Genomic DNA, 18,599 nt, shown 5'->3' with positions numbered 1-18,599 from the left:
GCCTGATAAGCCAGGCACAAGGCAGTTGCTGCACTGAATGCATCAAGGGAAGGCACTGAACACGCCTTGTATACACAGGGAAATATTCAAGAAGTGTTTCTGCGCACACAGCTTGGCATCACGTAAGCCGCTGCAATGCCTAAACAAAATTTTCATTGGTGCTTATCCGTGAAAAAATAAACGTGTTGTTCTCTTGCATTTTGCTCAACACGAGTAAGGTGAATACATAATGTGTGTGAATGAAATGAAATTTTGAAGCCCGTAAAATATTTCAAATGTTGAAAATAATTAACTAAGAAGCTAATAATGATACATGTGTCACTGATCACTGAAGGTTAAAAGGTGATTAATATTTATTTAATAAGTAAATTTGGTTAGAAACTTGGATGAGTTGACGCACTTTCCTGACCGACAGCTGTAATAATGAAAAGTACGAAGTTGCGTAACTAAAGTTACGAAGCAAAAATATTCTCTTTGAAATAAAGATGCATAAGTGTTGGACCAGGAATAATCAATTTTCTGAAGTTCATAATATTTGAAAAAATTATCATTATTGCTTATTAGGTGTTGCTCAGAACAAATCCCAGAAATTGAGAATTAGTGCATCAAATAATCTGCCTATAATCATGAAAATTTGTATCTAAACTCTCATTTAACAAAAGTTTGGAAGCTTGAAAACAATTTACATTTTAATAGTTAACGTGAACTTTTCACTATATACCAAGCGCCGGTTAGGAGATCCTCATAATTTGAACGTAAGAATACAATTTCAGATTCGAGTAACATTTCAAATGACAGGTTTCAAATGCACCAACGAACAAACTATATGCCAAGAATTCGATATATAAATTAGGATCGATGAAATATTGAAAACCTATATCATTCTCTTTCAAAATATAAAATTTGTCCAATTCTTAATTACAACTTTTGCTTGATGCAGACAATGAATCTTCAATAACAAATGAGGCAAGATAAGACGTTCTCCCTTTCTAATTTTAGAACAAAATTATTATTTTCTCCCGCTGAATTTTCGAAGGCTTCAATTCTTCGGCCGTGACGCCCGAAAAAGAAGCCATGGAAGACTTCATCAGCAGTAAAGCCCAATGAGTTTTATGGTGAAGAATTAGAAGACAAACGAGCAAGAGCTGCAGACAGCTTTACGATTCTCCGTTCCAAAGTTTGGATGAGGGAAAAACTTTCCGAAAAACTCGTGCGCCGTATGGATTTGTCATCCAGAATAAAATTGGCCGCTTCGATGAACAACAAACACAAACAACAACTGTAGCGCCGTCTCGTTAGTTTGGCAATTTTCTGTAAGCACCCAAAATATGAAGCAATCTCAACTCAGCCAAGTTCGCTACCTTTTGCCTGAAATTTTGTTCAATACTCGATTGTTTTCACTAAAATCATAGGCTTGGCACGAATACAATGATATATTCAGTTCTCACATTTTTAACAGCTAATTACGACTTATAATAGACTTGAAATATGAAAGTGGTGTTTTTTCTTGCCATAATATGAATAGAAGTTTACATTTAAAGTTCAATGGAAATAATTATCATGGACAATGGACACTTGCAAAAACAACCGGCTAAAGTATGACACCTATACTGAAAATTTAGAATTTTTTTTGGGGGGGGGGGGTTTATAAAGGAATATACTACTTTACTAGATTCCAGAGCGAAACATCCGCACAACACAAAACATCCGTCCAACACAAAACATCCGTACAACACAAAATATCCTTACAACGTCCTTTGCGATGCACGCAAGCATCATTTGAGCCAAAGTACAGTAATTTAATAAGCATTCTTCGTAGAGCATAGCAACGTCAGGAATAACATGTGAACACGGTCGTCTGGTCGAATGGGAAATCAATCGATCATTTTCTGATCCGAAATTATCCAAAGAGTGTCGACGAACGTCTTAAGTAACTCAAAACTGCATAGTTAAAGTTTCATAAATGTGCTGCAATGAAATGTGGTTCTTAAACAAAATGTTTCCCTGAGCACAGATAAATCGCCTTCATTTTAGGAACGCTAAACGCAACAGAACGCTTTGAGTAGACGCTAAACGCAAGAGATAATATTCACTACTACGAAAATCGAAAGATGAAAATCTCGTCCGTAGAGTTAGGACGCCAAACGGTACCATTAGTTATGTTAGTGCGGCCGGAGAAGTAATCAGCCATGGCAGGTTAGCCACTTTGCAAGCAGGTCCTCCTGGCGAGGGCCAACGTCATTTATCATGAGCGAAACCCTATTGTCGCGCTGCGCTCCATCCTTCGACGAGCAGATCGAGCCTGGACCAACCAAACAACTCCCTGAGACACGCGACAAATACCGTAGAGCCGCGTCGGACACTTCAAGTTCGGTGCAGAGAATGCCAAAGGAAGGAGCAACTTCCTGCGACCTGATCTTTTTCTTGAGCGCTAATTAAATTTCTTAAAAGTTACAGCAGAGTTTAACTCAATCCTTCCTTCTTCCTTGGCCTCATAGGTTGGAGATTTCTTTCATTACAATGGATTTTTGTGCGCGGCTCATTAAATGTGTTTTCAATGTACTTCCAAGAGGCAATAGAGTTTATTTCCTAAAAAACATGCAATATCAACGAAAGTTTAGTTTTCTACCGTTTCTTTCCTATTTTTCTTTTATTATTTGATGACTCTAACGAAAACGATACATTATTATGTTATAAACGCTTCGAAAATCATTTGGCTAGTAAAAAGTTACCGCAAATACCGACTGGCACCATTTGAGTTTAAGATAACAATCTTAAGGTCATTGACCTAGTAGTTGTTCAAAGTGACGTTTCTGTCAGTAGGCATGCTATACATAATTTACTAAAGATTATTACTAAAAATTAAATGAAAATAAATTACAAGGGGATATCGCATTGAGTGCGATATCCCCTTCGATCAATCTAAAATAACAAATATGTTAGTTTGTACGAATAAGATCGAAATCCATGACTCAACAAACAGATAGGACGTTCCGATCCATTTAAAATGACTACTACTCACATTGAACATCGAGAGTAACCGAAGCCTCTAGAGGAACATCTGTGAGTTTGTTCATAACTTGGCACGTAAACACGGCACCGTTGTCGCTGGAATTCGCCACAAGCTTGTAGTCGTTGAGGCTACCCCCGTCGAACGGTCGATCACTGCTGTCGATATTCTCGCCGTTGCGAAACCACAAAACCTTGGCGAAACAAGAAAAGAAATTAGAGACTACAAGAAACTAAAGCTGTTTCAGTCGTCTTTGTATGCTCCGTCTTCAGTCGTCGGAGCATGGTGTACATGAGTTTGGCGCACTATGTTTTTAACTAAAAAATTATCACATAGGAAATAGTGCGAGTTGAAAAATAACATTACCCTTTCCGGTCAAGGGATTGAGATCATAGTTGAATATTAGGCTTACATCCATGAAAGAAAGCAACAAGCTGGAAGAGGTGATATAACCGCTCGGGAGCTTTGGATGATGTGAAGCATCTTGGGAAGATTGATAAAACATATACAAGAGGTATAATAACACACCTAGGAAGGGGTGCATAATGAACACAGGGGAAGGTGGATAATCCACCAGTGAGAGGTGATGCAACGCGCCGTGCATGGGTTGAGGTGACTCACTTTGGCCGGAGGGACCTACCTAGTGAGGGGTGATGCAACGCACCGTGCATGGGTTGAGGTGACTCACTTTGGCTGGAGGGTTGCCGCCACGAGAGGCGCAGCTCAGAGTGCGTTCGTCCCCGGAGCTGATGGTCTCGCCAACGCTGTAGCCTGTGATGATCGGGGGGCCAGGAGGGTCTGAAGAAAACAATGTCAAACACAAAACTTAGCACCGGTTAATTTGAATCAAACTATAGAACTTAGAACCTATTACTGATTAATCGATGTATTAGTGGCGATCACCGTAAGGTGAGTTTACAGCGTTACTAATGGTGTGCTGTTGAACATGCTGCAGGAAATGAATAGAAAGGCTCAGACTGACCGGTAATTTACCGTACATTAATATCTAGCCGGCTTGCGGAAAATTAATTACCCATTAGCATTACCTGTTAATTTAGGGAGTCAAATTCATAGTCTGATCAAAATACCGCTTACTTTTTCAACAAAAAAATCATTTCAACTTTGAGGCACTTCGCTCGACCATAAAAAATTTACAGGAATCCGGCAAGGTGCAGTAAGTTGCGTCTCGCTCCTCACGAGGAAACCATGATGAGGACTACAGAGGTGGTTCTACAGCCATGGCAGAGCGCTCAGCCACGAACTTGTTGCATAACCCGAGAAATATGTGACTGATTACATGGGCAAACCGTCCAAGTTCGACGCCACGACCTCGCCACGAGCAAAGTCCTTTTCGTTAGCAAGAATTCCGGGATTGTGCCGGCCTCGAGATCAGCCAGATTTGTGCGAGATCGCAGCTAGTACACGCGTAAGATCAGAGCTTAAGAGCCAAGGATTGAGAAGCTTAGCTAAATAAATGTTGGAGCGTCGCGCGGTGGACGGTGCACGTGCTCCTAATGCCAAATGGGCTGATGCTGAGGAAAACAATGTCCTTTTCACGGAGCAAAATGTAAGGAAATTTTTAGGGCGAAGTGAGTTACAGAGATTTTTGGTTTAAATTGAGTCAATAGGTACACAAGAATACATAAATGTGTCAAAATAATTAAAGAATTATTTCTCAGGAGTTTTGGTTGCGTTCCAGTAACGAACTCGAGCAATTTAGAGCATTATAAAAACTCTTTATCAAAGACTTGCAAAGCAGTGATTAATTTCACTTTGGATTAGAGTCACGACCATTGAATAAATTAACGTTTTTTAGCCAAAATGATAACTGACATATGCAATAATCACAAATTATAAATAATAGAGTGTCGAGTCACACGTCCTAATTCGAGATTAAAAGTAAGACCAGTATAAGTTACCTAATCTAACAACATCTAAAAGGCAATAATAAATAACAATTAAAGCAGGTAAAACATGTATGCGCCTTATTTAAAAAAAAAATTATAGTCCGTTAGAGTTTAGATAGAACCATAGATTTGAAACCCGGAAAAATTAATCAGAGAACTTATCCTTATAAATGTCATATGTACAAAGGATCAATTTGAATTTAAAATCACGGCGTTACATTATGCTTCCCAATTAATAAAATCCTCATAAAAAATAAAACAATTTAACGAGTATCAAAAAAGAATTATACGCAACTGCTCACTCACATAAGACGGAAATTCTGACGGAAGCGACTTTCGGCAGATCAAGGGCGGGATGTTCGGCTTGACACGAGAAGACAGTGCCGTGGTCCTCTGCCGACATGCGCACTGTGATCTTCGACAGGAGGTTGTGGCGGCGGTGAAGGTGCGATTCTGATTGTGTGTCTTCCCTTGTTTCTGCAGATGAATAATAAGAGAAACTGGTATGAGATTTTTTATAAATCACACCTTCGTTTTTTGCTGTCGTTTTCAAAGCAATGATTACTAGACATATTTCAACTGATGTGTCAATTAAAAGAAGGCTTAACATTTCCAGAGAGAAAACAGTTCCCCTGAAACCAAAATCAATCATAAAATATGAGCAAAACAAACTAAGCGGGTAATACAATTTTAAACAAACGAAAAAGAATAATTAATTTAATAGTATATAAAGTACAAACAAGGAGTCATTCAACGCCAGAAAATAAAGGAATTATCCGCGGCCTTCGAGCAGACGTAAACGATGAAGGGCTGTTAGCACAGATCTCTTGGCTATATCAATGAAGCCGAGTCCATTTACCAGCAGCCGAGAAAAAGTTGGGCGAGCACCAAATCATGCTAGAGCCGAGGGATCTTATAGGCCTGACACTCTCTACAGATGGGACCCTTTGATGGTCTTCGGGAATATTGGCAGAGCGTTTGACAGGGCAACATTCCATGGACTTACGCGACCGCTTGGTCGGTAAAGTTCTTCCATTATTACACGGCCATAGAGAAACATGGTCGAGGGTAGCTGAATGACGCACCTCGGCATCAGGACGGAGATGGATAGCATCAAAATTGGGCAAAATAAACGGCAGCCATGAAGGCTTGGAGGTAAGCCTCTTCACAAGATGATCTACGCAGACGTAAACTTGCAATAACCAGTACTGAAATGAAAGTCCACAATGTTTTTTTTTATTTTAATTAAATATACAACAATGGGTATATTTGCTGGCTAAAAGGCGAAACTAATGTAAACGACATCTTATTAAAATGTGTGTTTTTTCACTCGATCGTGTCCGCTCACAAGTTACAATGTTGATCCTCGCGCCCAAGAGGGCATTTCTTGAACGATCAAAATGACAGCTGTTGCTCATTACGTATGCCTTTTTTTAATGTATTCTGATAAAATGAATTCAGAAGCTGACAGAAAAAGTACAGTTTGTAAATATCGAGCACAATTTGAAATGAAATACATAAATAAAATTCCATTATGCAACCTAGTAGAAGCGAACCGCGGTTCGATGAGTCGTAAATCTGCACGAGTTTCAACAGAATAAAACTAGGAAGGGAGTCGATGCTTCAGTGCTTGAAAAAAAACGAGGCTCAACGCTGACAACAGGAAGACAAACATGAGCTCTCTTGTTGGACGACGAAAAACGATGGCATAAGGCCTCTCGTAACGAGAGGATATGTTCATTCATAAAGATCCATCCATCCAAGGGTTGACGCACACAAACGAGGAGCCTGAGCAAAATATTTCCTTAGCCGAAAATGTTCTGGATCATCACGTCGAGAAGATGAAGCAACCGCAGATTATGATAGCAATTCACGGCGAACTCGAATCAACGAAGAATATTCCATGCACTAATAAAATCCATCTTAAAGTGCGGTGTATCATTCTTCATAAAACGTTAGTGCAGAATCGTGCAGAAAATAAACACGCGCAAGAAAGAAATGGGCACGTGAGAAATTATTTTTTGCTATCAAATACATGAAATTATAGTAACACAGAAGCCCTCTGACAAGCTGTAATGAAAATATGGTAACTATGACCAAGGGAAACGAATAAAGAAAAGTATGCGCGGGAAAGAACAACTCTCGCCGAATTAAGTTCCATCTAATAAAATTTCGGCGATAGGTACTTTCTGGAACAAATGATCGCTTCTTTCAGCAATGAGGCAAAAGCACCGACATTTTTCAGCGATCAAATATCACTCGCTAGACGAGCCAAAGACACGAGAATCTTCAAACACCACGGCGGAGCACGCAGTATAAATCCCAAGCTAAAGTTTAAGAAAAAAAGTAACTGCAGAGACGCTCCAAAGAGCTAATCTCGAGTAGGTATCATTGCAGATCGCTTGAGAGCGCGATCACGGTTGAAAATTCTTCAAAGGCTTCAAAACATTCCGATCACCGGAGTGGCTCCGATGGAAGGAGGGACCGATAACTGTACGGTCCGTGTAAGACTTAGCAGTGATCGTCCTATGAGCTCGAAGAACTGTTAGGAATTCCGAGACTTCTCGGAGTAATTCATTGACAGATGGGAATTAAAAATTTAGTCGTCACTAATTGGCCATCATTCATTCACAGCACAAACATAATTTTTGTTCATGAAAACATGTTTTAGTTGTTTTAACATAATTGTTAAAGAATATAACGATCAGTACTCACTGCATTGAGTGACAGAGAGCGCATTTTCTCGTGGACGAAAACGTGATGTCGCGGACGGACGGCCCGACAGACGGACGGACCGACAGACCGACCGACCGACAGACGGACAGACCGACCGACAGACAGACTGACCGACGGATGGACGGACGGACATGACGAGCACAATAGCGCCTTTTTTCCATAAATGAGAATAATATGCGTTTAAAAATGACTTTTTAAAGACAACACTTCCAAAGAATCCAGCGTCTCCGATGTTACACATGTACAATGAATTTCTAATTTTATTATCAAATATATAAAAAATAATTTTTAAAATTTATTTTCAAAATTTAAAATAAATTTAATTTTTCAAAATTATTTATTCTGTCATTTGGTTCATGCATTGTCTTTGACTTTACGTAAGTGTGCAAAATTTCAGTTCGATTGGACAGGTTCAGATCAGAGTTAAATATCGATTATAAGATATGTAGCAGACACAATTATTTTTTCAATTTTTTTTTAATATTAAAAATATAATTTTCTAAATCTTCAAAATTATTCATTCTTTCAATTGATTCATGCATTGTCTCCAACTTTACTCTAGTGTGCAAAATTTCAGATCGATTGGAGAGGTAGAAGTGTGTTTCATATCGATTATAAGATTCGTAGCAGACAAACAAACAACAAGAAGTGAAGTTAAAGAGAAGTGTTGTAAAATGCGCTAAAAATGACCGAGTTATATTAAATGATGAATTTATACAAGCAAATAGCTCCTGGTAAATAGCAATTATCTCAACATATCCACCAGTCATCATTAATTAAAGCCTATTTAAATTCCATTACACATTGAAATAAAATTGTATTAACGCACTTAATCCTAAAGCTCTTCAGCTACTGGCTTGAATTGCGCTTTGCAATCCAGTTTGCACTTAAGAAATAGAGCGCTTGCAGTACAACAAAACTTCGCAGAAGTATTTTGGAATTTCATTTCTTTCCTATGTTCCGATTGGAAAGAAGGATTGGTCACACATGTTGTGCCCCCAAGCAGATTTCTGGTTTGAGTGCACGGAGAGCAAGTGGGTTGCGTTACTGATGAGGTCACTGACACGACGGCTAGGAGGCATGGCAGGGGCTACCTACTGCGCTAAGCTCGACCGCCACACCCCAGCCGTCGGACGGTCTTGATGCGTCGTTATATATATACTTGAACGAACTTAGCCAACACTTACGTACTCAGTTTGCCTTGGGTGTTATCAATAATAAATTCTGATTCGGTATTAGAGATTCCAGCAATATTATCGCATGTTTTTGACAATACTTTTCCGTTGGTAGAAATTGATTCAATTGAGCCCAATAAAGAAGTCACGGAAATAAAAGCAAGTATGTACGATGTTAATCACCAACCGATCGCAGGAAGGGAAACACAATAAATTATTTCAAGAACTGAGTCCGCGAACTGTAATTTTTAAGTTATAAGCCAGATGTAAATATTCGTCTCATGAAATAAGCAATTACTATAATTAAAAAAAATAGTTATCTTGCAAAATTTAGGACCATGGCATATAAAAACATTATTTGAATTTTTAATAGAGGTAATATTTCTGAAATCTCTCGACACACGATTCTAGAGACATGCTCACACCAAGAATAATACGGTTGTTTCTCGACACAAACAAATCGCGCGAATATAGAGCTTATGATGCACAAGTTCAGAGCAAGAGAAGCAGCATGCGATGTGGCAGCGAGCACACCCGGATCTCAGCCAGAGATCACACACAACTGCTTCATATTGAGGGCTAGATGCACTGATTTTGTTTATGATGATCATGATGAGAAAGAGCTAAGAGAAGAAATATTCATAGAAAGTTCAGTCGTCAAATAAAAATACCGATGAAAATTTTGACAAGATATAAGTGAGCTCATGTCAGCACGAATAATAGCTGATTAATTTGAGGAGTGAAATCTTCATTAATAAAAGCGTTTCCTTGAGATCCATGACCAGAATTCCAGAGTAAAATGAATATGTAAATATGACAGCAAAAAAATATTTACGTAATAAATGAACGAATATCAAATTTCAATGAAAAAATTACAAGCAATGTCGCCGCAACAATACGAAATAAAAATTGTTCATCTATCTTCGAGAAAATGTGGAGACAATAGGTTCACAACTGGAACCTGTCACTAAAGAACGAAGTTGGAACACAATTGAAGTTGGCCGTCAATGCGTCATGTCAGCAATGCCAAGCTCTTACCTATTAATCAGTGAAATTTGTCGCTGCTTCGAGTTCGGAATTGCAAACGGCAGCTTCACAAACTAGGCACAAGTTTGGATGGGAGGTCCTCAGCAATTGCTTCGAGTTAGATTGATGAGATACAATCATCTGGGTTGAAACTTCACCATTTGCTTAATTATCTCGAGCATTACTCACTCGAATTTTCTCCTAGAAAACGTCCCCGTAAAGATCTTGACAAATGGGGGTGCTTTGGGTGTGACACGGTCTCCATGAAGACAAAGAGAAAATCTAGCAACTTGAATGAGGAGCGAAGCTCGAAATTTATAAATACGAGGATTACTGGAAAGTAAAGTTTGTGTACAACATAAATGTTCACATCGATGGCAAACAACAATCGTTAATTCATGTTAATGAATAAAATACTACTCATTAAATATCATAGGTCTGCTTATTATATACCTAGTAGGGTCCGTCCGTCCATGCACAACAAGGACTGCAACGAATTAAATTCACGCATTAGATAAATTCGCACACTATCAGCTTTAATAATTTCCAATTTAATTATCTAGGCAAGGGAGCTCATATGCTTCTGAACAAGAATTTTTTTGTAACGTAATCGCTTCGCTGTCGAACTATCAGGGACCAGTTTCTCACACATATCCGTCAGCTCGTTTTTACACCGTTCCTTAACATACTACTTCTTTAATATTAAACTGTACTTAGCTATAAACTCAATTTGAAATGTAGGGCTCAACTTGCAACATTCGTCGCAACTAGCAGAGAAACGAGCGATCCCGACGAAAAGATAATAACAGCAAGACAGAGACAATGAACAATTCAGACAGACAATAAACTCGTGTCTCCTTCGCGATATCTCAACATGAGGTCACTCACAGCAAGAGGAACCTGAATGATCCAGTGCAGCGAACATCCTCTCTTCAGAGGCGACATCAAAGGGACGATATAGAGCAACTTGGCGGCTCTCATGTCTCACGTCTGCGGCGCTTCAAACGTGCGTGCTTTGCCAATTTAATTCTAGTTGGCAGTTGCTTTCCATCTAATTAGTGACATCTAATGAGGCCGTAATATATCACTATACTTAAATCATATTCTCGAGGGGAGGATGCGTGCTGGTAAGTCCATGCGAGCGTAACCTCTGCGAGGGCGAATCTGATTACCGGTCTTGCTTAATTGCGTTACCTGACCTTCTTTCATTATGCTGTAGTGCGGCGTGAGAGCGAGCATTAGAACAGCAACTAAATAGAGACAGATATTATGTACCTCAAAACAACGGAAAAATGTTCGATGCATTCATAGAGCTGGCAACAGAAATATAAGTCCTAGATTCATTTATGACTAAAATTAGTATCAATTCAACTGAAGGATGGAATTTCAAACGGAGTGCGGAGTTCGAGCCAGAATCAAACAAGGTTGACGAGTTTAACTTTAAATCAGAATTATAAAGCAGTGAAAAGGGACAGAATTTTATGATGTTCTACTCATCATTGAAAAGTAAAACTACATTTATATAAATTTATCCAAAAATTTCTAAGTTAAAGAGAGCAAGGAGTTGAAAACTTCTAAAGACGTCCAGCCATAACAGTATTCCATAAGAAGTTAACCTATACTTTAGAATGTAGTGCAATAATAATACACCAGCACACATAACTTCATAATTTCGGACGTTCAGTTGACTATCAGCAGCGGGATATTTCGAAGACATTTATTCATCAATAAAACCTAATGAACTGCATCACTTTTCGCCTCTTACAATAAAAAATCTTATGAATGATAAGGAAATTGGTTCAACAAAAGAATGAATGCCACAATTCTTGTAATAATGAGGACACGTTTCATGAAGCAATGAGTCGACATTTACGAGGTATGCCAAACTCAAGAATTTTGACATTTTTCAAAAGAGCGTGTGAATCCCTACAGATATCTATTTCCTTTACAAAGTGGCAAAACATCTCGTGGATTGCAGACAGCGAATGAGACTCGCATGATATGAAATGTTAGTCATTTACATGAGAAATTTGAGGCCTCCCTCGACACAGCTCGCGCTCATGTTTTGGCCGGTCATGCAAGGAATGGCGCAATTTTATGTGTCAGCCAACGAGTGCAAATATTTCAGTTGGTTCCTGGAAGGAAATGGTTGTTATGATGCGCTGGGGGGTCCAGAGGCAATTTCTCAATTTCTCAAACGCCTTTCAGGGCACCACATCAAACATGAAATATGGAAGTGCAGTAGCGGTCCAGGCCTATCATACACGGCAGATTTTCCTAAGAGTAGCGCACTGGGAAAATTTTTCGTATCATCCATCAAAGGGAATCGACAACCACAGCCAACAGGTGCCAATTTTGGAAGGTCTAAGACGCAACCTCCGAGAACCAAATGGGCTGCTAGGAAAGAACCTAACGCCCAAGGGTGCTGGCACCACAGTTTATCAAAATTCCTAGGATATATAAATATATGCAAGATACTCTACACGAGTGAACACAGTGCTAAAAATTTGACTATAGTACGTTTAGTAAGATTTAGACACGCAACATATCATTGAATATAAAAATTCATTACTAAAAAAAGTAGTGTGTTTGTAACGGCAGTCGCGAAAAAGTTATACATTTCGTTTAGAGCAAGAACAATCTACAAAATAAACAATCAGCACCCGAAAATAAATAAGTCAATAACTCACCAAGCGCAATACGCCTGTCATTGCGGTACCAGATGACAGATGCAACAGGTTTAGCCGCCTCAACCAAACACTCGAGTGTGACCTCCTCTCCCTCGGTCACTTCAAGCATGTCCTCGCGTCCTCGACCTTTGAGGGTGACGCTCGTCGGTGCCACTGTAAAATATGAGAGCTTGCGTTAGTATCACAGTGAAGTACTCACGTGTGCAACGTACGTGTAAGCCCCACGTACATTTTAATATGAATTGAGGAAAGAAAAACACATTAGGTTTTACGACGACACTTCTGGAATTTCAAGTCGAATGAACAGAATATAAAAAATTTGTACTATAAGTTCACAAAAATAGTACCATGAAATGAATAATAGAAACAAGCGATAAGTTTACAGCAGAATTTGAAATATACGTACTGAAAATTTTATCGTATAAAACACAAAGACTTTTTCAAAAATTAAGCTGAGTATACATCGCATTTCGGCAGATCAGACATCGAAAGTGGTTCGTGTTGACTCGTTTCCCCGGCGGAAGCGTATGTTTGTGCGTAGGGGTTGCACCGTGAAGCAGGCCGTAGAAGCGAGGCAAATTTATGCGCTTACCCAAAGGCTCTGTCGCAGCCCAAGAGTTACGAGAATAAGAAGCGAGCGCCAGCAGAAGCGGTGGCAAGGGCCGCGACTGCTTCAAAGCGGCTCAAGATACGTGACCATGAGAGATATTTGCTACGTGAACTGATTCTCAACGACATATATATGAAAAACTTCGTGGTGCTACTTAAAAATTAGATGAATTCAACACCGGAAATTTGTGTTGGGTGTCTTCTATTCGAAAAACCGATGCGGTATTAGAGAATACCTTTCCGATGGTATAAATTTCAAATTAATAATTGCCAATTGTGCCTCAAATAAATATTATATATTCGAGTAGAGGAATAATATACACTCGAAATGTTGCTCTTCTTATTTGATGGTCAACAAAAATTCGAATAACCGAAATCAAGAAGGGTTTCTGCCGAGATGGTAATAAATGTGATTTCAAACTTCAATGCCTTAGAATGCTTAGAATGCTTGAAGAATGCACTACTGCAATGAAGACAGCTGGAGACATCAGTTCAATCTGTATAGAAAGCATTCAAGAACTCAACAGTAACAGCCAGAATTGCTCGTAAAATTGGAATGAAGCTGAAGGAGAGCAGCACGCAAGCTTGACGCTCCGTCGAAATCATTCCATTGAACTCAACGGAGAAGTGCACTTGAGCAGGATCCTAATGGTCCATTAGACGTAGAATGACATGAAACAGTAAACAAGCAACCATGTCCTCTGGTGACATTACGGGGTTGCCTGATGAATGTGAACGAAGCACCATACTCATCTTTAATGGCAGGCAGTGATTTAGCTGCCTGCCTACATTTCCAAGATTGCATTAAATGATGCTGCAAATTAACGAAAGCAATATGAAGAACGATTTTCAATTGATGACTTCATGATAAATTTTCAGCGAAAAGTAGATACATTGTTAATATAAGTTAGAAGTAATATTTGAGAGTTGTACCAGTTAGTGACATTCTGCCGACATGGTTTCACAAAGGCCAAGTTAGTTCAATAGGTTGAGAGTTGCGTTATAGGACGCAGCACGTCGGAGTATAGCTAGAGGGAAGGGATCGTCTTGAAGATGCCTTTGTAGAGTATGTCACTCAAGGAGCTTTGATAACGCCAGGCTAACAGTAATCTACGTGAAATATAAGACATGGAACGGTTGCAGCAGAGTCTCTTTATTGATATGAGAACGCATGTCCGCGAGATAGCTGCTTGTGCGACGCCTTGCTAGCAATGAAATCTAGAGCTAAAGTTCAAGCTTTGAAATTGATAAAATAAGAATCTTTTATCGAGAATAAGAGATCCACGGTTTCATACGATTGAATTTGTTATCGTATTTAAGATTGATGGAAATATTTTCAGAAATCACGCTTCTGGATAAACTTCATAACTACTAAAGTACAATGATATTTAAGCCATTAAATTATTACTAGAATATATTCTAATTAGTATTAAACTGCAGCGGTTAAGATGAGAAATTAGGCTTACAGAAGAACTTGTAATCCAATATCGGGTTAATTATAGGCAACGAAATTTGTACCGGATAACTGGTGAATGCATTCAAAGCATTGCAAAATCTACGTAAGGAAATTTTATTCGGTGATATTCAGTAGCGGAACTTCACAACTTACCCATGAACACATTTCAGGGTAATCTGATCTAATCCGAAGCTATAGATTGCAGTCTTGAGAATAGATGTTTCCAGTGGAATAATATTCTGGGTTTGATTTTCCGCTCGGCCGCATACTTCCCAATGAAATCAAGATAGAAAAGGGCAACAATTCCGCCCTTTGAATGGAGTTCTAAATCAAATCAGATGCCGACAGTTGCGACTGCCGCTGCCGGCCGAGCAGATAAAGGAGCGGTTAGCAGTAATGCAGACTCCCGGGCTGCGTATATCGCCAAATTCAGACGAATTTCGGCTGTATTCGAGGATGTACTGAATTTTAAAACATATAGCAGACGAAAAAAATTCAGCGAAGACCAGAAAAGCATTCCCAATACCTAGATATTTCACTTCTTTCAAACCCGAAAACAACATCTGCAATGAAGAAAAAATATAACTCTGTACTCACTGCAGTGAGTGACAGAGAGCGCATTTTTTCGTCGACGGAAACGTGAAGTCATGGACGGACAGAAGGACATGGCGAGCAAAATAGTGCATTTTTCCATACATGAGAAAATGCGCTAAAAACAGGTCAGAGGCCATTCTTTAGAAATTATGAAACATGAAAGTTATAAGTTAATTAATACAGGCGAAATTATGAAGCCTGCATCTTCGATTCCGGTAAATTGAATAAAACCTCGAATTAAAGAGTAGTAACTGAAATAAAGCTGGAAGTGCTTAAAAATGCGCTAAACCAACATGTTTGACTTCATGGTTGGCCGAAAAAGAAATATTGAAAGAACTGAAAATAGTTCAGTAATTTGATATATATGAGACGAAACAAATTTACGACTGAGAAATGTCACTCCTTATTTTCTTGCCCTGTTACGTCACGTCAGCACGACAAATAAACAAGACATTTCACAAATTCAGCTTCATAAAAATTCCTAGCGGATGGGCAAGTCATCGGAAAACGATTGAAAAAAAGAACCGTAATTAAATAAGGGAAAAGCTGGCTCATAAGAGTAAATTCTATCTGGGTAATTAACGGAAACCAACAAATTCTAAATTCTTGTCAAAGAATTAAAATAACATTTGCAAAGCGATATGCGAGGGTTGGCTGAAAATATTCTTTTTATTGTCGCGGGGTAACGTATTGATCATTTAAAATGATAACTAAAGCGACGAAATTAACTCAACAACATCCGAACTCAGCGGGATGCTTCTGTAGGAAGTTAGCGACTTTCAGGTTCGACAAAAACTATGTTAACCGAACTCTGTAACTTGCACTGAAAATATAAGTGAAGCCGTTCACAAATAAAATAAGGAATATTTGAAGCTTATAATCCTTTTCAACACCCTTGAGCCTTTCAGTCGAATACGGCAGTCACAATCTAGATTTGCGTAATTAAATGCTAAACACAGCGGTTTAAACTGCATCGAATAGTTCCAGGCCACAAATCAAACAATGCGTAGGGACATAAATTCACGCCTGAATTGGGACTAAGCGTAGTGAAAAGCGAGTGAGCATTGCGGAAGAGTAGTGCAGGAGCAGCACAAACTAGCCATGCAGAAAGCCACAAATCTTGCGCCAGAAAGCAATGGGTATCAGGGGCGAGTGGCGGGCGCGACTGCACGGCGCACGGGCAAGGCAAGCCAGCCTCTACCGAGGGTCGTTCCAAGAGCGGTAGCCAGCGTCGAGTGCTGCAACGCAGCTTCTAATAGGATTGGAAGATTAATTAAGATTTAAAGGGCGGCCTCGAGTGACATTCGGCCCAATGTGGGAATTTGCAGCGCACTGATGAATTCTCCGAAAAGGAATCGCATAAAGTCATTAGGAAGGATAACACTTGCATACGGTGCCTGTGGAGAAATTCTAGTGGAAATCAGCATGTGGATTAGACAGGAACGTCTTCTAATAGCGCTCCAATAGCGTCGAGGTAATGCCATTCCCTTGACAAGAATGAGAAAGCTACTTGAATAACTAATTTTCAAGATTTTCCGGAGTAAAATTGATTTCTACCTGGACCATTATTATTTTTCTAAAATAATATGCGATTAATATTGCGATTACTATTTTTCTAACGAGGTATTGCATGGTATTGGCAACATTAAAAAAATATCACACAAGAGCACGCGGTAGACTCCTGCGTCTCGAAATAATTTTCTCGAAATGAACCGGGACAGACGAAACGAGACGAGAAAATTCCGGGAAAAAAATAACGGGACAGAGGGTAAAATTTGTCCCGGAATAAACGTATGAACCGAGACAAGACTTCTGTCCCGGACTTTAAAACTTGTGTCCCTACGCGTTCGGAACGAGTTCAGGCGCCGTGGAGCGCATAGGGAGTAGGGACGCAGTGTCTAGATTAGTCGGTCAATTAGTAGAGAGTGGAGTGCAGTCCTGGTAAGATATTCCTAATAATACTAAAGCTGGTATTAGATTATCTCTGCCTTTAGTAAAATTTTGTGCTACGCCTGGAGGAAATCTTCACAATTGCGCAGTTTCCTTAATTGTTATCAAACACTTGGGCTTGTTTAACGTTATTTATTATATTTTTTCCAACTTGAATTTCGTTGTATTTTAAAATGTTGTTGATTTTTCTTTCCAAACTTTTTTTTAAAGGAGATTACTTAAGGCAAGATCGATGAATCTGATTCTGTGATTGAGCTGTAGGCAAATTAATGTCTGTCCAGTCAGCCGATGTCACCAGCTACAGCTAGTATGGCCTCCTCCAAACCATCATAGAAAACAATTTTTGAAAAAAAGTGTTTTTCCATTTTTATTTGCCTGTCTAGATTAACTACCATATTAAACCAAAACATGTATTCGTAGCAAAAATCATTTCAATTGCCGAGCTCCAATCAGAATAGTAAAAGGATACGTCTCAAGTTATTAAATAAATGCAGAGGTGGGCAGTAGCGCGCTACATGTAGCGGCCGCTACATTTTCGGTAGCGGTAGCGGCGCTACATATAAGCCATTGTAGCGGTAGCGGTAGCGCCCGCTACATATAGAGCATGTAGCGGTAGCGGCCGCTACATTTCAAAGTAGCGCTGCCCAGCTCTGTATAAATGTATGACGGTAGAGCAAAGTTTACACCACGTCAATAATTGATTAGTCTCGTTATGTCTCGTTAAAATGGCTGTAAATTCCGGGAAATTTTAAGGTACCTATTTTAACCGGGATGTCTCGTCTCGTCTCGGTATCGTCCCGGAATTCCAACGGAGGGCTGAAAATTGTCTCGGTTTTTATTGCGAACCGGGACAGAGCCTGTTGTCTCGTCTCGTCTCGTCTCGGATTAAAAAAATACCAAACGCAGGAGTCTAGCCTCAGCACGGAATCAAAATTAATAATTTTCACAGAATTGTGAAAATTATTTTGATACGTTCTCCTTCCTCAACATTTTTGCGGGCATTCACGCTTGGCTAAAACGATAGGCAATGCATCAAGAATTTACAAGCAAAGACAAAAAAAATTTCATATTTCTTTTGAGAGAAAACCATTCGGAGTCCAGCTCCATGGTCAGTTCAAAAACCTAAAACACAAGTACAAACATTTAGCAAACTAAAATTCACATTGAATATATTAAAACATAAATTGACAAATGAAAACAAATACGAATGTGGCAAACGTGAGCAGACAAGCCTATCTATTTATAATTTCGAGGGGATATAAACAGTAATCGGGATATAAACAGTATAAACACTATTATTTTGTTTTAAAATATTGAGGGACGCTAATTCCCAGGTCAGAAAAACCGGTTGTGGAGGCTAAAACTCTAAAATCACTATCGGACACCGGGACGTTGCACTGCTCGGTATGAACGCGTACTGCTCATGCTTGATCTGGACTCCGAAAC

General features: G+C 39.3%; 1 protein-coding gene across 3 annotated transcripts in view; it reads right to left on the bottom strand.

The window, feature by feature from the left end:
- The window catches only part of LOC108679880 (nephrin), a 152,761-nt gene that overhangs the window by 56,297 nt on the left and 77,865 nt on the right, over positions 1–18,599 (bottom strand). For all 3 annotated transcript variants that reach the window (XM_018168615.2, XM_018168617.2, XM_018168618.2), the window contains exons 4-7: positions 12,545–12,697; positions 5,224–5,394; positions 3,699–3,808; positions 3,023–3,203 (exon numbers count right to left, since the gene is read on the bottom strand). In XM_018168615.2, the coding sequence (XP_018024104.1) occupies positions 3,023–3,203; positions 3,699–3,808; positions 5,224–5,394; positions 12,545–12,697 (615 nt within the window). The remainder of the gene's footprint in view (positions 1–3,022; positions 3,204–3,698; positions 3,809–5,223; positions 5,395–12,544; positions 12,698–18,599) is intronic.

The sequence above is a fragment of the Hyalella azteca genome, unplaced genomic scaffold (assembly GCF_000764305.2).
Source record: "Hyalella azteca isolate HAZT.00-mixed unplaced genomic scaffold, Hazt_2.0.2 contig11639, whole genome shotgun sequence".
In the NCBI taxonomy this organism is placed as follows: Eukaryota; Metazoa; Arthropoda; class Malacostraca; order Amphipoda; family Hyalellidae; genus Hyalella; species Hyalella azteca.
This window is presented reverse-complemented; position numbering and strand designations above follow the sequence as displayed.